This window comes from Polyodon spathula, chromosome 2, assembly GCF_017654505.1.
Source record: "Polyodon spathula isolate WHYD16114869_AA chromosome 2, ASM1765450v1, whole genome shotgun sequence".
NCBI classification, from domain to species: Eukaryota; Metazoa; Chordata; class Actinopteri; order Acipenseriformes; family Polyodontidae; genus Polyodon; species Polyodon spathula.
Window position 1 is genome coordinate 53,802,832 of NC_054535.1, and position 26,689 is coordinate 53,829,520.

Sequence of the window (26,689 nt, forward strand, 5' to 3'; positions counted from 1 at the left end):
CTCTTTCCTGAAAAAAATGGATAAGAATCATAAAATGAACCGGGCCCCTTTGCTCACAGATAAGTGTGAACAGCCAGCTCATTGATACAATGTTTCAAACTAAACAAACCAGACCGAGTCCATTTGAAATGGTCCAAGTGTGAATGCAGCCTTAAAAACAAATCAATCATAATGAAAATCTGCTATAGTTCTTGAGTAAAAACCAACCAGAAAGTATGAAATGTACCTACTGTTAACACACAGATGCTAAGATAGCTAGCAACACATATCTTGTAAGTGGTTCTGGGTTATATTCCCAGCTGTATCCAACCTCACATGTGACAAATCAATAGGGTTACCCTTGGTAAACAAGTAGATACAATCAAGGAACTGTTATTATCTGTTATCTGTTTATTGCTATTATTTTGTGAAAGAGAGTAGGTGAAGTGAAAAATCCACTTAGATATCCTCTTGTAGCTTGACAATCAACTAGAGGCAAAATGACAGAGTGAAGCCATATGTTCCATATAAAACACACATTTTTGTTTTGCTCAGAAATGGATTGTGAATTTGAAGCTTCTAGCATTGTGTTCAGGTTTTCCAATTCTGTAACATGCATTGTGTATTTTAAATTAATGCACAACAACTCTCTGTCATTTCAGAAGTAATCATTTAATTGCTGGTGGAATGTTACTGTGCTGCACATTCTATGCTTACCTTTCTTGATTGTATCTCTTTAACGTACAGTGGAAGAAGGAACTCAGATATGCCCTCCAGCCTTACTCCCTGTTTGCTTACTCTAAGGTTGCCCATTCCATCCTGCCAAAAAAAACAAAAACAATCACATTAAATAACTGAAATAGAAAAAAAATCCTATTAACTGCTTGTCCAACATATGAGTCCCAGCCTAAAAGATTTGAGGTTTGAATGCTACAGTATAAGAATCAAAATAAGTAGTGAATAACCTATAAATGAGAACAAATACATTAAAACACTTTAATGTATTTCTATGTACATGTAGATTTAATACACATTATGTAAAGGCTTGGCATAATTCAAATGCCAACGCTAAGCCCCTTTCGCTAAATCATTCCAATCACATGGTCCACCTTAAAACAAACTGTCTAGTCATTTATATACTAAATGTAATACTATGCCATACTCCCTCCTCCTCCATCCTGAATTGGCTGGCTTTCTCCAGAATTGAGACTAAGGGCCCTTACATACCTAGTTTGTTTATAAAGATCCGATTTAGAATTAACTTGAAAACTAGTAAGTTTTGCTTCGATTGGTTTCACACCAGAACATTTCAAACGAATTGTAGTGAATTCAAGTCTGCTTTACTGGTATTCTTTGAATTTATGTTAGATGTTGCATTTCCACTGGCATTAGTCCAACATCAATAAGTTGTAGTCCTTACTAATCCCTGTTTATCAGTCTTTCTGGTCTCAATAAGATAGTATTGCAATGGCACATTACAGCTTTGCAAATCCCCCTTTATCAATGCAGAGCCGTTTCAGACAAAAATGTGTCAAGGCACAGAGAGAGAAACCAATTATGCACAACTGCATAGCGGGAGAGACAAAGCCATTAATATATGCAACATGTACAAATAATAATAAAATATATCTAAAATATATAGAAAGACTGTTTATTTCACACAGGCACTGGTTCTGTGGGTGCTACAGCACCCCTATCATTTATTTACAGTCACTAAGCTCCCCCGGAGATGTGCATCCGTAACTTTATATATAGGAAATTAACTTTAGATTTTTATTTTCCATCTCTCTGCTCCCTTTAAATGTTAATAAGCCATCTCTGCATCCTAATTAAGACAATTATTTTAACTATAATTGCTACAAATAAAGGAGATTTAAATGATGGATGTGCTATCAATGTGCTCTCTGTACTACCTATTATATGGTCACAAAAAAAAAAAAAAAAATCTCTATTAACCCTTTGCAGTTCTATGTCGGACCAGGTCCGACATTACAATTTTCCCTTTCCAGACATCAAGCACAGGGATCTAGTCGTTTTTTCTCCGGAAAAAGCCAAGAAAACCTTTCAATGGTCGAGTGAAACTGATAGGAGCCGAATGAAGCCAAAAAATAATAAGAAGGGCGTATCTGATAGCCTAATCCACCACATAGATAACATAGACATAAACAAAGGAGATAGCTGCTTCTCCATCCAGCGCTCAAAGAATATTACAGAGATTTGCAGAGCTTTTTGAGATCTTATAGCAGTAAAATAATGACTTGGATCTAATTATTGAGGATTTTGGTGATAAAACAAATGATCAGGAGAGGATTTATCAGTATGCACGTCTATAAAGAGGTATGTGAAAAATACAGTGAACAAGGGGTGTGGCTTGGCTGGAGGTGCAGTGCTGAGATGCAGTACTTTGCGATTCAGTGTATTTTAAACATGCTTTACTCTGAAAAAAAAATAAAAATAAACAGCAGGTATAAATTAAACAGCGCATGTGAAAATAAATTGGACCTGACACGCCTGATAAGCTGATGAAACATCTCACGGACAACAATTGAATCTCTACAGTCTGGTTTCTGGCCGCATTACAGTACTGAAACTGCTCTGCTCTGAATTGTGAAACAGCCCATTTTCTTCAACTGAACACTAGCAAATCTGAACTCCTTCTAGTAGGATCTAAAACTCATCTTAAGGATCTAAATATAGCTGCCCTAAACATCGGAAACTGTCTGCTGAGGCCTTCCCCCACATTACGAAGCCTTGGTGTACTTTCTGATACCAGCTATTAGCTGCGGTGTTGCTGCTACTATTTCATGTATTATGTTACTATCATGTATTACGCACTTTCCACTATATTTAGTGTATTAAGTTTTTTTTTTTTAAACTGTATATCATGCATTATGCATTTCTCTGTATTTGAAGTATTTTGGATTTTATTTTTTTTGTTGTTAAAGCGCTTTGTGATGGTGTTCCACTATGAAAGGCGTTATATAAAATAAAGATTGATTGATTATTTCAGTTCATTACTGTCTCATATTACATATTTTATATTATATTATTATATTGTATTGTACTGACGCACTTATTTGAAACAGCTCCTCATATAAGAAACTGTATATTTGTGCCTCCTTTCTTTTAATAACTCACCTCTAACTGAACTCTAGTGCGAATTATCCTCTCCAAATGAAAGGCCACAACAGTCATCATCCTTTTGAAACAAAGAGCTTATTTCATGCATTTTTTACATGGAAGAAAAGTCTTCTAAATCTGAGTAGCAAGATTTTTACTTGTGTATTACACATACCTAGGAAAAGTGCCGAACTCAGTGCGAGTGTAGGTTTGTGCTCGTTCCTCGGCACAGCCCTAGTATTAACTAAACAGTACAATCAATTACAATTTTGTATTTTTGTCAAGTGCGTACAGCATATGTAAGGTACTGTATGGTATCACAAGGTGTCAATGCAGCACCATGATCTATTATGTGTCAATTGTGTATTAAATAGTCCACAGTAAAAAGGAAAATGTGCTAATAATCATTTAGTTTCTGATTTAAAATAATAGATTTTTATGTATAATGCAGCAGTATAATTTACTTTGTGTTACCGGTAGGATAAAGTAAAAATAGTATGCTAGGTATTCATTTGATTTTACTACTGCTTTGTATACTGTATAGACCTACTGTACAGCTTTATATTTTTACATAATGTAATATGTGCAAAAAACACATTCATGTTATTTCAGTGCAATGATTTTGACATTTTAAATAAATTGAGCAGATTTATTTTATTTTTTTAAAACCGGACACCTCACTATTTCGGACAACCTGCCCAGTTAACCTAAGGACTGGTGTATTGGGTTTGAATCTACAATATGTGTTGGAATTCAAAGACTGATATCCAATTGACAATGTAGCATTAATATTTGATGAAGCAGTAATCTGCCCATAGACCCTAGTTATTTTGAGTAGAAGTTAATCATATAACACACTGTAAATAACCTTTAGCATATGCACTTGAACTGGTGAATAGCGAATGTGGAACTCATTTAAATACCAGGGAAACAGGCGTGCCAAAAATTTTAAACTGACGCGAGGGAATATTTAATCCCAGGTCTATGAAAAAAGGATGCTTTGGCTACCGCCCTAAAGAGTGTGAAAATAAGAGACAGTTGTGAGTTTTTTTTTTTTAATATTTAACAAAGCTTGAAGAACAAACAATCTTATCTTGCAAAAAACTATTTATGTAAGTAAAAGGACAGCTTTTTATCATACTTTTTGCAGATGATAAAAGTATTCTTGCTACATTACTGGAATGCTGAATGGGGGGACTTGAGGCTTTAGCGGCTTCATAGGTTGATGCCAAACAACTATAGGTGTAAATGTTAAAAAGAAGACACAAGAGGGACTGATACTGTTGTCTATGATGTATATAAACACATTGGGCTGTACTCATAAAGTGTGTTTACCAGGTATTTAACTTTAGACAAGGTGTGGCGGAGGGTCCCACTCCTTTATTTATTATTTGTTTATATTATGATTTATATATAAATATGACACCAAAACCAGGAAAATCCGCAAGCAGAATTTCTATTAGTTTTAGTTTCATTTACTGTAGGTAAAGTAGACTGCTTGTACATTTTCTTATGTTCTTATATTATATGAGGTATCAGATGTTGCAAAGGGTAATTCAAATATTTTATCTCATAAATATATATATATATATATATATCAATAAACCATATATAGAAAGTGAATATATTTTGTTAACTATGACAAATAGACCTCCACAAATATCCAACTTAGTCTGTCATTGTTTGCTCATTGTTTGCTTATACTTTGAGAAAGGATAAAACAGGGGCTATTTTTACCTACTTGGAATTCACGGATTTGTACCTAACTGTTTAATTCCACAAAATGGTATCCATATCAGGCCATTGGTTCTTCTGTTATCATGAGAAGAAGAAAATAGAGGTCTTGATCTAGAGTTCGAAGATCAAGGTTTCCGATAATACTTCTGTGACAGGATGGCAAAGAGTTTTAGAGACACAGAGACAGTAACTACATATTTAAGAGCTGGAGCACGCATATATTTAACAAAAATAAATCAAAACACTGCTCACACGTAAGCGACCAGTTGGGTGCAGCCCCAGTCAGAGGTGCGAGCCCAGGCGACCGAGCAGCGATGCCTGGGCCACCTGGGGGAGCGGAGCAGGTGACAAGGAGACCAACTGGGCCTGGTGGTGCAGCGACCATAGGTCCAGACATGAAGGTCCTATGTCTAGGAGCCCAGGAAGAGGGATCCAACTCCCAGGAACTGGGCTGTGGCACAGGAGTGGTGGTTGGGCTGTGGTGGTGGTCTCCTCACCTCCCCCCTCTATGTAGCCCATGGCTCCCTCTTCTCGGGCTCTGGCAACAGAAATTCCGGCAATGGAAATGCTGCTGGTGGTAACAACAAATCCTGGGGGTCAGCAGCAAAGGACCCCTAGGTGATAACGAACAGGCATCCTTCTCTGCCTTCTTTGCTTCACCATTTTTATTTTATTTTTTTCAAACCACAGTCCTGCTCTTTCTGCGACACTCAAATCCCACGCAGGACACAATATGTGACAGGGTGGCAAAGGGGTTAGAGACTTGGAGACAGTAGCTGCAGGTTTAAGTGCTGGGGTGCACATTTATTTAACAAAAATAAATCAAAACACTGCTCACAAGTCACGAACACAAAATCATACACAAAAGAAAATCCTCACCCAAGTAAACTCTCAGTGAGTCTCGTCTGATCTGTGCTGGGCTGGGCTGGGCTGAGCTGGGCTGCTCTCTGCTCTGCTCTGTTCTTCTCCTCCTCCCCAACACATCCACTTCCCTTGACTAAAATACTCTTGACTTTTATACACACCACAACCCAAAAAAACCCTTAACACATATGTACAAATCCAGTCAATCATTAACCAACCCATGAATAATCAATAACCGCCAAACTATGTTTGGCAACTGGCACCATTTTGGCTCCACAACAACCTCCATGTTTTGAGCCAAGCCGACCTGCCAGTTGCCAGTTGACCCCATCTGTACCCATCACCAACACACACATACACAAACATAAACATTATTTCCAAGAAGGGTTCTGCCCTGCCACTTCCAAAAATGTCTTAGTTTGTGAGTTATGAACTGTGAAGAATGGACGCACAGATGGACGGAAAGCATCATTTTATGATAATGATAATAAAGACTAAAATAAAATAAAAATCATGACAACTCCAATCTTGCCACCTAGTGTCAGATAAATGTACATTTTAAAAGAGGTATTAAATGTTAAATGTCCATAATTCGAGAGATAGGTTAATTAACTCAGTGTCTATCAGGACATGCCACAATGCACATGAGCAGTCTTCTGACAATGACGAGTTGTGGTTGAAGATGTTCTGTTATGCACAATTGCACAGTACGATAATTGATACATTCAATGGAGCAGAAGCATCTGTAAGATTCTCAGCTTTGTCTAGGATGCCATTTATTAGATTTTAAAATGTATGCCAGGTAACATGTTGCAAATATTGCATCTGTCAGGTGAAACTACTGAATTGCAAGGGGGATTTTTGAATGAGACATGTACACAAAAAACTACTTTTTTCTTTTGTTTGTTTCTTTCAGTGCTTCCAGAAAGTTCACAGCAGACAGGTAATAACTGTATTTGCCTTCACTCTAACTTAGGTGTGCAGTACTTAAAAAATGAGCCCTGGGTCCTAGTGTAGAGGTGAGATCTACACAGTTATGGTAACACATACTGTACTGTATTAGATAAGATTTACTATAATTATTTTGTTAGCTTTATGAACTTTGGTCTATTTCTTGTGTTACATATTCATACAGCTCTTGATTACCAATTATGTACCTATGATTAAAATATGTGTGTCTCTTATTTGCAGGAGTGTGCTGAATGCCTTGATAATGTGAACTTTAAAAAAAAAAATAACAGGTGATGAAAATCAAGATCTACAGCTACACAAATCACATTCAAAGAGACATTCAAATGTCTCTGGACAGGCTTTGTGTTTATATTTATCAGTGCTCTCTCTTATGTCTCAATAAGTAATCCTGTACTAGTTTTGTCTTAATGTAAAAGGCTTCTTTACAAAAAAAAAAATGTTGTAAACAAGATGTTCCTTGTATACATGAAAAAAAGAATAAATAGCATCAGTTTTAAATAGAACTGCATAATGGTGTGTCTCTGCTGAACCACCTCACCTATGCAATCATTTGACTCATTAAGTATGGCCAAGGTGTGGGCTCCCGAGTGGCGCATCCAGTAAAGGCGCTCTGCATGAGTGCAGGATGCACCCTATATCCTGGACGTCGCCATTTCGAGTCTGGGCTATTCCACAGCCGACCGTGGGAGGTCCAAGGAGGCAGCACTCATTTGGTTTGGCATCGCCGAGGGAGAGGGGGAGAATGGGTTTAGGTCGGCCAGGATGTCCTTGGCTCACCACACACCAGCGTAGTCTGGCTGGGCGCCTGTGGGGTTGCCTGTTAGATGGCCGGGAGCTGCAATGTCCTCCGACGCTGTAGCTCCTGGGTGGCTGCATGGTGAATCTACAGTGTAAAGAAGCTTTGTAGGACAGTGCGTGTTCGTCATCGCTGCTCCCAAGTCAGCACAGCGGTGTTAGCGGTGAGCTGAGCCTAAATAACAATTTCAAATAGGGAGAAAATAACAACAAAAATTAATAATTGGCAACGAATAAATAAAAAGAAAAAAACAAACAAAAAAGTACGCCAAGGTACACAAAGTAAAACAGAAAATCACAGGAGCTGTGTTGTGTTTCAGACTGGTTTGGCTCAGATCAGGGTATTCTAATTTGGACCTTCACTTTGGCTCGTTTAACCTGTTAAACCTGTGCCTCCCACAGGCAATTTCCGCCTGGAGGGCCATGACCTTAAATAAATCACATTATCTTCCAAAGTATAGACAGCACAGGCATGGTTCAGGGCTTGAATTCAAGGTAACCCCCTGGCCATTAGGCCTCAGATTTGATATGTCTTACTCAGTACCACACTGGAAGGCGATATCCAAAAAAAACCCATAAAAAAAAAACAAGAAATGCATTTCATTTGTTTATATTCAATCGTCATTTTTTCACCTTGTAGCACATGAAAAGAGATAGATTTTTTCCAGTGCTTCCAAAATATGTCTACTACACTAGATAAAAAATTGATTGAATAAAGGGATCAAATTCTACATGAGTTTTTACAAAGCTAGGCCCAAGGGTCCCCAAACCTCTCCAAACCTCTCCAGAAATGAATATTGTGTAAATCTTTATGGCCAGTCAAACTGTAGTTTCTTGAGCAAGTTCTAAAAGGGAAGTTACCTTCTGGCACCTCAAATGCTATACATTGCCACATCAATTAGATTTTGTAATCCTCTTTTTTACTTATTTGTCCAATATTTCATTCAAAAGGTGGCCTTTTTGGAGAGCTTTGGGGTGCCCGAAATGTATCCATGATGAGTAGAAGAATGAGATCTGTGGTCCAACAGTATCCGTAGAGGTCGTCCAGGGACCCCCCCCCCCACAATGACCAGGGAACTCTCCCGCATAACCGGGTCATCCTCCCCTTCCCCACCACCGGTACAGAGGTGCAGACACCTCTCAGGGGAGGTGAGATGGTCACCGCTGAAGCAGAACCACTCGAGGGGATGCTCACCAGGGGATAGATGGTCGCCGCGCAGGCACCGCTCCCCTTCCCCAGGGAACAGAAGGTCGCCACGCAGGCACCGCTCCCCTTCCCCACATAGGTGCAGACATTCACCATCTCAGTCGCCTAGAAGGCACCCAAGCTCGACCAAGCAGTGTTTCGCTGAGCTGGCAGAGACTGTAAGGGCCCAGCAGACCATGCTGGAGACCCTACTGAAGTCTCAACGCAGACTGCCCCCTACCACCGGGCAGCCCCAGTTCCCACAGTCTCGTTCCTCATCCCCTCTGACTAGACCACCTAGCCCAGACGAGCTGTCCTTCACGACGTCCAGGTCGGACATATCGGACCTAGCCACCTCTGTCGGGCAGGCCACAGTGGGGAGCACCCTGCCTCCATTGCCACACGTGTCACAGAGGGACGAGTTCCGGGCACTAATGCAATGTGTAGCTGCAGCCACGGATGTCCGCTGGCCGGTGGAACAGGAGGGAAATGGGAACCGCTTCCTCCAACAGAGAAGGCACCCACAGTACACCCTCCCCTTATGCCAGGACTTCCTGGATTTGGTGTGCTCCTCCTGGGGCAACCCAGCATCTGCACCCTCAGCCTCCAGAACAGCAGAGTCTCTGCTTTTAACTGCAGGAGCTCAAGAAGCAGGCCTACGCGCATTTCCCACCATCGGGGACACGGTCATGGTGTTGGTGCAAGGTTTCACCTTCACCAAGGGGGATAAGGACCCAACCTGCCCATCAAAGCCTTGCAGGACAATGGACGCGATGCAGAAAAAGGCATATGCATCGGCAGCGCTGTTCATGCGAACAGAAAACGCCATGGCCATACTTTACCAGAACCAATTGGCGGAGAGGCTGCAGGACAGAAGCAGACACAGGGGAGCTCCAGGCGGTGGCTAAGGCGATGACTGACCTAATAGTGGAGTTAGGTCAGGCATCAGGGAGGTCGCAAGCCAAGGTCATAGAGACTGAGAAGGTGGCGCTGCTGGATGCCTCTATTACACCGGGGCAGACTTTCGGGGTGACCATTGATGTGAGCCTTGAGAGATCCCACAAGGCCACGGAGGTCGCCTCAATGTTCTCGCGCCTTCCGGCTTACAGTCTGTGCCCAAGGTGGCATGCACAGCCTGCTGGGGTAAAAGGGTCTGAACACCGCCCTCCACCCCAAAGTAGGCAAGTAGGCAGAGGCAGGGCCAGCAGCAGGGCACCACCGCAGGCCAGGGGTAAATGGTTGTCCTGCTGGAGACCGAGGCCGGGGCCTAAGAAGACCTGCCCCCTCATAAGCCCAAGGGAGACCGCCCCTGCAGGGCCCTGGCTGCCACCAAACCCCCCCACAACTGGACTGACTAATGGCAATGACCCATGGCAAGGCTGCACCCAGTTCCACAGTTCTACAGTTCCACATAGGTCCGCCACCCTTCAAGGGTGTGCTGCTCACCAACTTTTGAACCAGCAAGGTCGATACTCCTTCAACAGGAGATCGCCAATCTTCGAAGGAAGAACGCTGTATGCTTGGTAAGTCCAAGTGATGCCCTCAACGGCTTTTACTACCAGGTACTTCCTGGTGCCCAAAAGGGATGACGGTTTCAGACCAATTATGGACCTCAGGGTCCTCAACTTGTTCCTCAAACAGAGGAAGTTCAACATGATGACAGCACAGCATATCCTCCAGTCTGTCCAACCGGGCGACTGGTTCACATCGATCGAACTGCAAGATGCCTATTTTCACATCCCGATCCATCCCACACACAGAAAATATCTGTGCTTCGCCTTTCAAGGCAACGTATATGAATTCTACGTGCTACCATTTGGCCTCTCGCTGGAGCCCCGCAAATTTTCAAAGTGCATGGATGCAGCACTGGCTCCACTCAGACTGCGAGGTATTCGGATTCTAAACTATCTGGATGATTGGTTGGTTTGCTCGCAGTGAAAAGCATGCACAGATGTGCACACAAAACAGGTCATAGATCATGTGGCGAGGTTAGGGCTCTCAATACATCAACAGAAGAGCAACTTTGTACCATCTCAGTCCACAGTGAGCATGCTTGCCTCACTGTCGGAAGACAGGATTCGGTCGTTGGAGACCACACTCTCCCTATTCAGAGAGCATGCTCTCCTACAGGTCAAACTATATCAAAGGTTGTTGGGGCTGCTGGCAGCCATCTTGAGAATCCTTCCACTAGGGCTGCTGAGAATGCACCCGCTTCAAGCCTGGGTGAATGCGCTCAAGTTGCACCTGGTCTGAGATCGGTACCGGCTGGTGCGAATGTCCAGACAATGCCGGAAGACACTGGAGTGGTGGCTCCATCCCGGCAATCTTCACCTCTGATCTCCCGTCGTTTCCCATCACAGAAGGGAAGTGATCACTACAGACGCCTCAAGCCTCGGCTGGGGAGCGGTTTGGAACAGGAGAGGAATAAGAGGTCAGTGGAAGGGACATTGACAGCAAGCGCACATAAATGCGCAAGAGCTGCAAGCAGTGAGCCTGGCGTTATAACATTTTCACCAGCAATTAGTGCACAAACATGTGCTGGGACAAACAGTGGGCCTTCACCACGCAGGCGCACAGACTCCTGTCCTGGATGCACAGAAACTTGCATTCCATCAGGGTAGTTCACCTCCCCGGTGTGGACAACAAGGCAGCAGACCTAATGTCCAGAAGAGCTCCAGACAGCTCGGAGTGGAGACTGCATCCTCAAGTGGTGAAACAGATTTGGGAGAGGTGTCGACCGGCAAGAGTCGACCTCTTTGCCACAGCCGAGTCCAGTCATTGCCCCCTATGGTTCTCCATAGAGAGAGACGCCGGGGCCCCCTGGGAATAGACGCGCTAGCTCACCCTTGGCCACAGGGGCTATTGTATATGTTCCTTCCACTACCATTGTTACCCCTGACAGGGAAGAGCACAGGATTTGCTGGTTGCACCCTGGTTGCTGATTTGGCCGAGATGCCCCTGGTTTGCTCTCCTCTCCGACATATTGTCAGATCAGTCATGCAAGCTCCCACTGCACAAGGACCTCTTGAGCCAAGCAGAGGGGCTATTATGGCTCCCAAAGCCAGCCCAACTCCAACTCTGGGTCTGGCCGTTGAACGGAGCCGTCTATTCAGACAAGGTTTGCCAGATGCAGTAGTAGAAACACTACAGTCTGATAGGGTGCCGAGCACTAGAGCCCAATAGTCATATAAATGGAAAGTTTTCCAAGACTGGTGCCTTGCCAAAGGTCACGATCCAGTGACTTGCCTGATTGAGACAATTTTAATCTTAGAACACCTGTTTGACGCAAGAAAATCAGTGTCCACTTTGAAGGTATACCTGACAGCAATATCAGTGTTCCATGACAAAATTGACTCGGTGTACCCTGGGACGCATTTCCTGGCAGTGCAATTTCTTAAAGGGGCTCTGAGACTTCGTCCTCACATGAAAAGTATGGTCCCCAAGTGGGATCTAGAACTGGCACTGCGGGCCCTTATGTGTTCTCCATTTGAGCCCATGGCGTCAGCAGAACTGCGCCCTGTTTCATTAAAAGTTGCATTTTTAATAGCCATTACTTCTGCCAGACGAGTAAGTGAGCTTCAAGCGCTGTCCATCGATGACACATGTATGGCTTTCACTAGAAGTGCCTCTCGGGTAACAAGGATGGATTTCGTTCTCCATTTTGCCAAAGGTGGTATCCTCATTCCATATTAACCAATCAGTGGTTTTGGAAAATGTAAGATCTCCCCCGCACGATTACCCTTTGAGGTCATGTCCCCAGCTGACCTCTGTTTTTGAAAGAAAATGGTGATATGCTACTGTGAGGACTTCCCTCTTCAACAGGAGGTGGGAGGGACTTCCCCCTCACAGCAGGGCCCTGAGCTTTTGTATATTTGCAGAGAGACTGACGGTCAAAGAGGATCTGTCCATTTGGTAATGGTTGTCATTCTCTTTTCAGGGAACCAGGGTTATGGTAAAAACCTAATAATATATTTGTTTATGTTTTGTTTTACATTTTTTTTCTCAAAAAAAAAAAACAACATTGTAAATATTTGCCATAACTTCCACAAGCTTCATGCAAGGGCTCGTCTTTGAACACCAATCATTACTTCTTGAAACTGTACTTATGTTTAAAAACATGTGTAACAGATAAACTGAAAAAAAGAAAATACCAGCAGGAAATACAGTGTATCCATGCTATCAAAACAATCAATTTTACTGAACTAAAAATAAAGAATTGACATACAAAGGGCCTGACACAAGTAAACCTGAAAATAAACCTCCATGGAAATAAATGGATGGGAAAACAGGGAACTCACTACAATATATTGTCATAGTGGAGGGTCTATTATACAACGATAATGACATGAAATGCTATGAAAGAAAATGTAGAAGGGAGAAATGTAGGTCACTGTTTTGTCAAGTTATCCAGATGTGGAGTGGAATGTAAACATTGCATCCTTTTCTAGAAATAAACACACAGCAGTCACAATGACCATGAAACAACCATAGCTATCCCTACTGGCATGACTGATTTGTTTGTAATATATAGCATTTGGAAATTCCTTCCTACATTGTGGTTGGAACAAAGTATTTTGCATACTACAAATCTAAATACCAGAGGGTGTTGTATTAATCTGTTAAATCAAAGAGGTTAAACAATGGTTCGGGTGCTTTTAATTATTGAATTTTTACTGTCAGCGATAACGAATATACATGCCGTTCAATTACTTCTCAATGTTAAAGAATGCAGTAGACAATACACATCCTGATCCACGACTGACCTTGATATAGCAAACCTCAGAAGCAGTTGGGTCCCCAGTGGCACACCTTGTAAAAGAGTGCAAGGTTTGAATGTCCTGTGCATAGAATACAAATTTAACATGGGTTAACCTCGTGGCATTTAAATGCGGTAACCTATATATATATATATATTATAATACTATAGTTATATATATATATATATATATATATATATATATATATATATATATATATATATATAGGTATATAAGGTATAAACCACTACGGGCCGTGCGGTTCCCATGATATATACCACGCCTGGAGTGGTGATAAGGAAGTGATGTATATCATCGGAACCGCACGACCCAAAGTGGTTTATACAGCTTATAACACGGCTACCTGTCATTTGTGGGAAGAAAAATAATAAAAAATAATTAAAACACATACAAATTAAGACAAAACCAGAAACTTTTATTGTGTATACATCGGCAGTATAATAAATTTGATTTAATTGAATTCATTGTTCGCTTATTAAAAATAAATTGCACATGTTTGATTATTGTGAATTTCTGCTTCGAAAGTGCCATCTCACTAGAAACTAGAGGGCTGAGCACAAACTGTGATGATGGGCGGAGTTTCAAATGACTCTAAGGAAGTAAGGAGAGCTGCTGCGATGGAGACTGAAGCCGGATCTTGAAGTGAGTTTGTTAAGTCGTTATATGCGAGGCACACATATTCTAATACGTTTTCATCCTTTTGGATCTCAAAATATATTTTTGATATATGTCAGACACCCTCACGTCCAAGTCGTGCCAGATTAAGTTGACGATCGAACCAGACTTTACGCATCAATCCGTACCTCAGTTTCCCGTGGATGTTTAAAATCCAGGCCGGTAATTCGGTGGGTTGTGTCTGGGCTTGTTGTTACCTGCTTTTCTAAGTGTTTTCCTGACTGACATGAATACATACGGTGTCAGCAGAGATGTTAAAACTTCCACTGTTAAAATATGCATTTAGTCCAGCTCAGCATTATAAAACTGGAGACTGAATACTGGTTCTCAGTTTAACTTCTTGCACTGGCATAAAATCCCCTTAATGTTGTTGAAATTTTTTGGATTTATTTCCATAAAATGAAGGTCAATATTTTTTTAATCAGCCCATGCTGTAGTTGTTTTCATTTTTTATATGTTTGTGTTTTTTTTTCAATCTTTGTTTTCATCAAATGTTGTGTCTATTCTTGCTGATGCACTTATTTTATTTACTTTTTATCAGATGGACTGCTGTCTTCACTCACAAAGTTGGTGTTGTACCAGTTATGTGGACTTTCATCCCCAAATATATTAAAGCAAATAGGTAAAATGCCACTCATTTTTGGCAGTGGTTTTGTAACTAATATTAAATAAAATGGCATTTTGTCATGGAATTTAGAATGTAGTGGTGTGCAGTGATTTATTTAGTGTGAAGTGGCTCATTAGTATGCAAGCCATGGTATACACTATATATACATACGGTCATGTGATGCTGTTTAACCACTCAGAAGTGGTTATTTTTCCAAGCCGTGTTTTATATATATATATATATATATATATATATATATATATATATATATATATATATATATATATACACACACACACACACACACACACACACATATATATATATATATATATATATATATATATATATATATATATATACATTACTGTGCAAAAGTTTTAGGCAGGTGTGAAAAAATGCTGTAAAGTAAGAAAGCTTTCAAAATAGACATGTTAATAATTAGATTTATCAATTAACTAATTGCAAAGTGAGTGAACAGAAGAAAAATCTAAATCAAATCCATATTTGGTGTGACCACCCTTTGCCTTCAAAACAGCATCAATTCTTTTAGGTACACTTGCACAAAGTCAGGAAACTTACTGCAGCAGATAAAAGACACATCATGCTTACTTCCCTTTGCAATCGGAAGATGTCCAGCAATGTCACCAGGTCAGAATTGGCAGAAAACAGTGGGACCCTGGTACACCCATTTATTGTTTGGAGAAGTCAGAAGTGGCCTTCGTGGAAGACTTGCGGCCAAAGGCCAAGCGACTCAACTATGCACGAAAATGGTACACGAATGATTGTCTACAGGCAATAGTGAAGCATGGTGGAGGTTCCTTGCAAGTTTGGGGCTGCATTTCTGCAAATGGAGTTGGGGATTTGCTCAGAATTAATGGTCTTCTCAATGCTGAGAAGTACAGGCAGATATTTATCCATCATACAATACCATCAGGGAGGCATCGGATTGGCCCCAAATGTATTCTACAGCATGACAATGACCCCTAACATACAGCGAAAGTCATTAAGAACTATATTCAGCATAAAGAAGAACAAGGAGTCCTGGAAGTGATGGTATGGCCCCCACAGAGCCCTGATCTCAACATCATCGAGTCCAACCTACCTGCCGAGTTCCTTCAAAAACTGTGTGCAAGTGTACCTAGAAGAATTGATGCTGTTTTAAAGGCAAAGTTTGGTCACACCAAATATTGATTTGATGTAGATTTCTTCTGTTCACTCACTTTGCATTTTGTTAATTGATAAATATAAACTATTAACATGTCTATTTTTGAAAGCATTCTTACTTTACACCATTTTTTCACACCTGCCTAAAACTTTTGCACAGTACTTATATATATATATATATATATATATATATATATATATATATATATATACACATACACACACAGACACAGTGCCTTGCAAAAGTATTCAGACCCCTGGCCAATTCTCTGCTTCAGTCCGCTAAAAAACTGAAGCGTGGAAGGAAATTCACCTTTCAGCAGGACAATGATCCCAAGCACAAGGCCAAAGCAACATTGGAATGGCTCAAGAACAAAAAGGTGAATGTCCTACAGTGGCCCAGTCAAAGCCCTGATCTCAATCCCATTGAGAATCTGTGGCACAATTTGAAAATTGCGGTCCACATGCGTCGTCCACCCAACCTGAACAACCTGGAGCAAATCTGCCAAGAAGAATGGGCCAAAATCACTCTGACACTGTGTGCAAAGCTGGTACATACTTACCCCAAAAGACTTAAAGCTGTTATTGCAGCGAAAGGTGGCTCTACCAAATATTAATGTGTGGGGGTTGAATACTTATGCAAGCAAGATATTTCAGTTTTTTATTTTTCTTAAAAATATTTCCCAACATAAAACCAATGTCACCTTACAATAATTGATTTTGAGTTTCAGTGTTTTAAAATAAAATATCGAACAGAACAAAATTTCAATGTACTATTTGTAATTCGGTAATATGAGAGAATTGGTCAGGGGTCTGAATACTTTTGCAAGGCACTATATATATATATATATATATATATATATATATATATATATATATATATATATATATATATATATATATACATTTCGAAATCATCTTTATTAAATCTATATTTATTAGACTGCACATATTTGTGCATAAAAGGCATTGATGACATCATCAGCATTATTAATTTTATTAACAAACTGGATACATTGGCTGTTAGATCCTAAAAAAAAAATGTTGCTGCGTCCTTGCAATTGGCACTGTGTCGCATTTTTCGATAAAACCTTTTGAAATCTTTTTGGGAACTGGTGAAGCGATTGATCTGAAACTTGGCATATATCATCAGCATCCAAACCTGCATCAAGTTTGCGAAGCATAAGCTGCTGTGATACATTTTAATGTAAAAATGGCTGCCACAAATCATATCGAAACACGCCGCTACAACAAACTGCTGCTGTTTGAAAACCGTTTGTCCAAAAAACTCCAAACTTGGTAGTTATCATCCCAGTAACAATGGAATACAAATATGTCAAAATGGTTATTCTTATAAAAGAAGATTGCCGCCAGGTGTATGTTTACCTCTGAAATTTAAAACAGTCTTCATCCTTGACACTGTCGCAATACAAATGACTTTTAAGAAACTTGCGTTAAAAACAAGATGGCTGCCTGATGCATTTTTGAAAAAAAAAACTTTCAAGATCTTCTTCTGTGGAACAGTTGAAGTTGCTGATTTTAAACTTGGCACATTGAGAACTAGACACACTTAGACGGGTACTGATACTGGGGCTTGGGAACGTAAAACTGTCTGGCAGTTCTAGTTATTATTATTATTATTATTATTATTATTATTATTATTATTATTATTATTAGAATTAGAGTATTATTCAAACGTCCTCCTACAGTGCTTTTTGTTTATATTTTTTTTGTATGTAGTATATACAATATGCAAAAAAAATAAAAATAAAAAGAGACTCCCTTTCAAACTCTGATCGAGCCTTGCAATGAGGCTCGATCAGTGTTTTTTTACAATACCAAGCAAGCCCAAATTTCCCAAATTTTGCACTAATATACTGTATATTGCAACGCTCCATGAAAATAAATGGGTTCACACAGGCAGTATTCATCTAAACTGTTTATTGTGAACACATGTGACAGCCTGACGAGTGGTGATGTCAGGCCAGAAGCAGGAACAACAACATGCAGGTAACTGCAGTGAAAAAGCGCTTTGTTATTAAACAACAAAAATAAATAAAATATTTAAACAAAAAACACTGCTCATAGAGCACAAAAATTAAATAAACAAAATAAATTTCAAACACAATAATACAGTTCCGGCTGGGCAGTAGCCTTCACAGTATTACTTTTAAATTGCTCTTTCACTCACTCTTGTTCCTCCTCTGAACACCCACCTTGAGTGCAGAGAGCTGTGGGTTTATATACAGGTGGCCATCTCCCAATTAGCAACAATTACACAATTAATTCAAGAGATGGACACCTTCCGCACAAGGTTTTTAATCACTCCTGGCAGAGGATGAGTTTACTAATCTCGCCTCTGCCAGAACACGTTTCAAAATAAAAACAACAATAACAAAACAAACAAACAGCTATGCCTTCATAAATACAATAACAAAACACACAGCGTTCACTGACATTTATATATAAACAATAAATACAAATAAATAAGTTTACTAATCTCGCCAGGGGCCAGAGACACGTTTCTAAAATAAACACATTTAAATAGCAGGGCTTTCCATCTGCCCTGCTACATACCCCCCTATGTGCAATACACACATGGCCCCAATGGCCACCTCCTCCCTCAGTCTCAAAGTGCTCAGCAGCCTATGCAAAGGGGGCTGCAGACCACCAACCTCTTGTCCTGGTCCATTCTGTCGTGAAGCGGAGGTGGCATGGGCTCCTTCCCTTCTGGTGGTGAAGGCGGCAGGGTCTCCTCCCCTTCTGGCAGTGAAGGCGGCAGGGGCTCCTCCCCTTCTGGAGGCAAAGGGGGCAGGGGCTCCTCCCCTTCTGGTGGCGAAGGTGGAACCAGCAGGTATTCTCCCTCTGCTGCTGGAGGTGGGAGCGGCAAGCAAGCCTCCCATGGCAATGGAGGTGGAACCAGCAGTTATTCTCCCTCTGCTGGTGGCGGTGGGAGGGGCAAGCAGTCCTCCCATGGTGGTGGAGGTGTAACCAGCAGGTATTCTCCGTCTGATGGTGGGTACCTGGGCTGTCGATGTTCGGCCTTCCCCCTCTTTCGTTGTGGACACACAGGCTCCCTCATCTTGGGCTGTGGACGTTCGGGCTCCTCCCACTTAGGCTCAGGACATTCGGGCTCCTCCCACTCAGGCACAGGACATTTGGGCTCCTCCCACTCAGGTGCAGGATGTTCGGGCTCCTCCCACTCCAGGTCCGTGTCCCCTCTCTCCCGCTCCTTCCTTCCTCTCTGCCTCCTTCTCCTCACCTCTGCTTTTGTTTGAATACAGCAGCTCTTCTTGGTTCTCCAGGGTGCCTGGTCCTGGCTCCTTTGGGCAGCCAACACCTCTCCCAGATATTGGGAGGGGCAGATGACCACTGTGTGCCCAAACTCCCCACAACCAGTGCACCACTCGTCCAGGACATAGACCCAGCCGACCTACCTCTGCAACTGCTGTTACTGCTTCCTACAGCTCCTCCTTTTTCCTTCCATCCTCTTCTTCCTCACTCCACACGAAATACAAAAAAAAAAATCCAAAAAAAAGAAAAAAAAGAAAAACTGCGGTACCCTTTTTGCAGTATCTCTTCTGTCCTGAGTCCAGGAGGCACTGATGATCTCATGCTGGACACCACGTGTGACAGCCTGGCGAGTGGTGACTTCAGGCCAGAAGCAGGAACAACAACACACAGGTAACTGCAGTGAAAAAGCGCTTGCAGCGCTGTTTATTAAACAACAAAAATAAATAAAATATTTAAACAAAAAACACTGCTCACAGAGCACAAAAATTAAAGAATTAAACAAAATAAATCTCGAACACAATAATACAGGTCCAGCTGGGCAGTAGCCTTCATGGATCCTAAGTATTACTTTTAATACTCACTCGCTCGCTCTCGTTCCTCCTCTGAACACCCACCTTGAGTGCAGAGAGCTGTGGGTTTATATACAGGTGGCCATCTCCTGATTAACAACAATTACACAATTAATTAATTTGGGAAATGGCCACCTTCTGCACAAGGTTTTTGTTCACTCCTGGCAGAGGATGAGTTTACAAATATTGCCTATGCCAGAACACGTTTCAAAATAAAAATAAAACAATAACAAAACAAACACACAGCTACGCCATCATAAATTCAATAAAAAACACATGGCGTTTGCCGACATTTATACATAAACAATAAACACAAATAAATAAATCATAATACAAACACAAAATAAACTCCACAGGGGGAGGAGGGGGAGACCCTGTTCTAAAAATAAATAAACACCTTTAAATAGCAGGGCTTTTCTACCACCCTGCTACAACAGGTAAAAGAAATACAAAGAAAGGGACCGATGTCAGCTGCAGATCACGGCAAAGAAATAATAATAATAAAATAAATGCCTATTCTCAGTCTCTCACTTGCTCTCTGCTTCAGCACTGTTTCAAAATGATTATGCCAGAGAATATGTTCTTGCATGAGTATATTTTTATATTCAACATTTCCTTCATATAAGCTACAGATTTTTATTTTTTTGTTCTTCAAAATAGGCAGTGTTAATCACGGGTATGTTAAACTGTATAACAGAGCAAGTGTAGTAATAAAATATGCCTTTAAAAAAATAAGCTGTTGTTAGTTTAGACTTGACTGCAGAAAGCGTTTAATAACTCCTAATTATCGACAGCATTTTGCTGTCGTCCACTCTTTTGAATAGCAGGTTTACGTTTAGGACTGATGAAAATTTATGCTAATGAGGTCATCGTTAACCTTTCTCTCAATTCATTGAAAACATGCCTTCGTAGACAAAAATCGTTGGGGCTTAACAACGCATCTGAATTATCTCTTATGAATAGCAACTGCCATAGGCGGCTATTGATGAAATGTGATCGTGTACTCCTGTTTTCTCATTTCAACAGACGTTAACCCTTTATGAATAGACCCCCATAAATCTACATCCAACTGCCACAAAAAAAGTTCCACCTGATCCAGTAAAAAACTGCTGGAATTCAAAAGCAGCATGCAGTCAGGAATACCATATTGTTCAACATCTGTCTTGCATGTTATCTCAAGTTTGTATTTATTATAACACAGAGCTGTCACCTCCAATAAGTACTGAACTGCAATTTGTCCTGAAAATTCTTGCAACTCTACTCGCAGTAAATATATTTAGCTTTGGGGAATATAACTCTAAAATACCTGTGCATTTGACAGAAACTGCATGGATAACAGAACAAGAACATTTAAAATGCACATTTAATACTTACAGATTAATTGCTGACAAGTGTAAAATAAAGGCCTTATTACTGTGCTATAAAGTTGCTCTGCAAAACTCCAATATACTCTTCACAGACACAACAAAAAAAGTTATACAGCACAATGTAAAACAGATAAACAGCAGTAGATTGTAACTATAAACCTATAAATTGTTGACGTAGTAGTTAAAATGCAATTTCAACGTCTGCCCGATTATTTGCACCACTGTAAAAATCTTTCTAAGTGAAATTAATTGAGGGAGAACATCACTTCTTATCAAGCCATCTCCTACAGGAGTGTAAAGCAAATAGAGTACTTTTAAAGTAAATATCATCCATCGCTTTTGCTCCAGGACATCATAGGGCACCACTATTTTATGTCAATAGATTTTGTTCTTTTTCGAAATAAAGCTTAGTAAATACTGTATTAGTGTTTGTACAGTTCTAGGTATTAATTCAGATAAGGTCAAAAGTGAAAAGAGTTTGGTGTTTTCAAGTTACCCATTTACTTTATCCTATATTCAGGCATACTGTATATGGTGTTGATGAGTGTTTAATTTACAGTACAGTATTTACATTTTTGTACCATTATTTTTTTTTCTGACACATTAAGTTGGGAAAGCCAATCATTTGAAGGGAAATGTGTGTGTGTGTGTGTGTGTGCGTACTTGCGTGCATGCGTGTGTGTGTGGAAGGGGTGGAGGGTGAGGTGCTTCAGTACAGAATGTGAGAAGACCTCTGCATTAAATAATCAGGAATGCAGATATTATTTAAATAATTGATGTAATTACTGGCCATCGTCTCACGTATTACCAAACTATTCACTGCTAAAGAGTCCCCTCAGTAACGCACACCCACATTAATTAAAGCTGCTAAGCATTCTGTGTGTGAACACACTTTTGACTGGCAGCCTGAAAACAGCCTCAGATCCAGAGTGACTAAACATCACGCTGAGCTGACAGCTGCACAGACCATTAATGTTATTAATGTTGAAAGAATCAGCAAAGACACTGGATTGAAAAGGGGATAATCAACACACTTTTTCATTTTTTATTTTTTTTTATTTACACGAATATATTTGATAAATGTATTGTATTTACAACAATGTTACACTTGATCATGTCTTGATTTTTTATAAGTGTTTTCATTTTGGTATTTGTCTTCAATATGTGCCTTTAAATAGCCTTAGGAAACTGACAATATATAAACTTATATTTAAAGAATAAGAAACTTCACATGTAATTGTATATGTATTTTGTTTTTAATATATTTCTATTAATATTGTATGGTACTTGCAGTGCTTCTGGGTTCTGTTGCATTATTATAATTTTTCTTTCAATCTGTCTTTACCTGACATTGAGCTTGGTTTAATCCAGCACTGAACAGCTTTGCTCATTCCATTAAATCATCTGCCAATATGACCTTCCAACTCTGCCAGCCCCACCTGCTCTATAAAAAGAGTGAGAGAAGATGGTATTGGCTGAGTTGAACGATCATAGTGTCACGTGACTTGAAAGGCTGATCAGTGCCAGCACTTAGGATTCTCCAGATAAGCTCAAAGCCGTGCAAATGTAGATGTCACTTAGAATGATTGCAAACACCATAACATATAATAGTTAAATGACATATAAGAGTAATTGTAGTTCCACTCTTAACCAACAGACACTGTCTGCAGTTATTCAGAATGATAGTGAATGTAGGCAGAATGTAGATGAAGGGTTTACAATATTTTTTCTTCTCTTTTCAGCCTGCTTTATAGTGTTTTTTTTTTTTAAAGACTCAATTAGGATTAATTGGTATGTGCTCAATTTGCCTTTCAAGCAGGAGAACCTTAGCCCTTGTTAGTCAAAAGCATAGTACAATACACAGTAAGCTTTGTAAGTCCATGGCTATTTTCTCTAATATGACAGCTGTCTACTTTTTACAGTGAAATTACAGATGGGCTTTGCAGATATATAATTGTTTTCAGCAAATATTGGAGAAAAAAGTCTAACTTTAGGTATTTTAACATATTAGACACTGGCTCACTCATCCTAAAATATGTAATTGATTGTGAGATGTTTTAAACAAATTGCTATCTCGTGAATATCCATTTGACTGTGAGACATTTGAGAAAGACCTAAATTAAATTAATCAGCGTGATTCTTGAAGAGGTATACAATTGAATTATGTGAGCGTGTCTGTGTGTATCTCCCTGAGCATCAGACTCAATATGTTTTATGCTTCTCGTAGGTATCCATTCTTAGAATCTTAAAGAGGTAATAAACACAGAATGTTTTGCATATGCATAACAGCATCCTCACAAGTCCCTTACTAGTTTGCTGTTGGCAGTTTGGTTAACCACCTAATAACTACAGCAAGCACTTCTATCAACACCATTTATCTACAACATGCTTGTGCTAATTAAATTATATGCGTCCCTGCTAAAGCCAGAATAAACATTCAATTAAATAAACAAATCACTGACCGACTGTTTTCATAGCACACAAGTTATGATGCATGCACTGTATATAAGATATATGGCATGTCTTAGATTTTCCAAACCCCGATTATGTTGCAAGATATGTGCAATCTTATTACTATATAAATTGTTGTGCTTTAGCCTACCATTCAAATTCAGTGCATTATTCAATGCTCATAGTTTTCTACCTTTCTTGTATATATCAAGAAAAACAGAGTGCTATACCAGTAGTATAAATACATATTGACATTAATATCGACCCTGCAGATCATTTCAATTTTTTCTGGAATGATCATATCCTGTGTAGATAAAAAATGGATGAGTGTTTTGTGGGGTAATTATATGTAGAAGCACGATTTATGCAGCCAGCTATATTGATTTTAGTACAATAACTTTAACTCCTCCCGTTTGAATGAGTGTGATTAATGTCAGAGCTTAACTCCTAACCATGTTCAGTGTAGTTCCGTTCTGAGTCTTTTACTCTACAGCTCTATGTATGCATTATCACACTGCAACAGTCTTGCAGAAGCTAAATAGCTGGCTGTGGCTACCACTGTAGACAGACAGTGTTGGTGGGGCTAAATTGAAAGGTTACCTTGATAGATGATTTTAATTAAATTAGGCAGGCTGTTGATTCCAGCGAGCCAAAAGCCAGGTAAACTAAAATGGTTATAACTCAATATTAATGTAACTGAACGGAGAGCAACTAAGAATGATTGCAATCAACATACAATCAATCCTAATCTCTTTAAATAAATCATGGTGAGTAAAGATTGCATAACAAGGGTCCCATATGCACCCTATACTAAATATAAGTTCATTCAAAAAATCAAGTTGAATACAAGCATTTAGTGAACATTAGCCACCAATTAATATGGCAAAGACCAAAATACACAATTTCTAGTAGATTAACAAACAATCTTTATAAAAAAAAAATAAAAGCACTTAAGCAATTTTAAATAGGTATTGGCAACTTTATATAAAATGTCTGTACAATTTAATAAAACTCTTACTAATGTATTGATTTTAACACATTACACAGTAACTAAGCTGCACTATAAAGTCAACAGGCAGAAAAACAGATAATTATTTCCTTGAAGAAGAACATTTTGGCATTACAACAAAATTGTAATGAGCGTGAAAAGTAATCTATTAGGTAATGTTTCTTTTTGGTTTGTACTTTTTGTTTCGATTTTTATATTCAATTTATTTTACGGACTTTAAAGTTTTGATATTTTGATTTTGTCCCTTTTAAATCACCTGACATGGCTGTGGGTTTCCATAGTAACTGTAGTTCTAATTCTTAATCCAGGTGTATAAAAAGATGTGCAGATCAAACAAAGATGAGGGGCTATCTGATTCTGTGAATTGTGAGCTGAGAGCATGGGTTGGCGAACTGCCATTTGGAAAGCTCGTTTGTTTAAACTTTATTACTTTTTGTACTTTTTTCTCCTCTCTGTTTAAACTCATATATAGTGCCGAGAAAAAGTTTGTGAACCCCAGTGATAATTATGGAAATTCCATAGTTTTACCTTGATAGCCTTCTTGAATCATCCAATAGGGTTTATATTAACAATTCCATATCTTTTAAAACAAAATGATGTATGAATTAGACAAACAATGAGTAATTAAGATTCAGGGTATGTGAAAAAGTAAGTGAACCCCTGGTTTTATCAGCTCAATTAAGAGGATAATTAGAATCAGTGTTTAAATAATTAGGTAGCTCTTCAGGAGTTTGGGAGACCCCACCCTATATAAAGATCAGAAACTTTGTGAGTGGTCTTCACCATACAGGTGTGTGGAAACACATCATGCCACGATCAAAAGAAATCTCTGAGGACATCAGAAAAACAGTTATTAATGCTCATCAGTCTAGAAAGGGTTATAAAACCATTTCTAAGGATTTGGGGCTCCACCAATACACTGTCAGACAGATGGAGAAAGTTCAAGACCACAGTCACTCTACCAAGGAGCGGTCATCCTACCTAAATCTCTTCAAGAACAACCTGGAAAATCATCAAGGAAGTCACAAAGAACCCCAGAGTAACATCCAAGGATCTGCAGGCCACTCTTGCCTTGGCTAATGTGAGTGTTCATGACTCAACTATAAGAAAAAGACTGAACAAGAAGGTGTTCATGGAAGGATAGTCAGGTAGAAACCACTGCTCTCTAAAAAGAACATTGCTGCCCGTCTGAAGTTCGCCAAAGAGCACGTAGATGGTCCACAAGATTTCTGGAACAATGTTCTCTGGACAGACGAGTTAAAGGTAGAACTTTTTGGCCTCAATGAGAAACTTTATGTTTGGTGAAAACCAAACACTGTGTTCGAACAGAACCTCATCCCAACCATTAAGCATGGTGGTAAGAGTTTGATGGTTTGGGGCTGCTTTACTGCCTCAGGACCTGGAAGGCTTGCCATCATTGACACAACCATGAATTGCATTGCATTAGAAGATTCTAGAGGAGAATGTCAGGCCATCTGTCCATGAGCTGAAGCTGAACCAAAAGTGGATCATGCAGCAAGGCAATGATCCTAAACATACAAGCAGATCTACGAAGGAATGGCTGCAGAAGAAGAAATAGTCAAAGTCCAGACCTAAACCCCATCAAAATGTTGTGGCAGGACCTGAAGCGAGCTGTCCATGCAAGGAAGCCCTCAAATGTCACAAAGTTCAAACAGTTCTGTAAGGAGGAATGGGCCAAAATTAATCAAAACCAATGTGAGAGACTGAACAACAGTTACAGGAAACGCTTAGTTAAAGTCATTGCTGCTCAAGGGGGTGCCACCAGTTACTGAATCTAAAGGTTCACATACTTTTCCACACATGGACATTGAATGTTGAATCATTTGTGGGTAAATAAATGTTGAAAAAGTATCATGTTTTTGTGTCATTTGTTTAATCAGGTTATCTTTTTGTATTATTAGGACTTAGATTGAGATCTAATAACATTTTAGGTTTGAAACATGTGCAATATGTGAAAATCCTAAGAGGTTCACAAACTTTTTCTCAGCACTGTATACTTCACGGTAGTTTTTATTTTGATCTATGTGAAATACTTCCTTGTTTATACTGTGCAGTATCAGTCCTCCTGTGAAGTAGTGTTTGTTTACAGCTGGAGAAA

At 39.7% G+C, this 26,689-nt stretch overlaps 1 protein-coding gene across 1 annotated transcript in view; it reads right to left on the reverse strand.

Annotated features, from left to right (window-relative positions):
• Positions 1-26,689, reverse strand: part of LOC121328107 (zeta-sarcoglycan-like) — a 154,902-nt gene that overhangs the window by 114,447 nt on the left and 13,766 nt on the right. Inside the window, exon 3 of the mRNA XM_041272605.1 lies at positions 697-798. Coding sequence (XP_041128539.1) covers positions 697-798 — 102 coding nt within the window. The remainder of the gene's footprint in view (positions 1-696; positions 799-26,689) is intronic.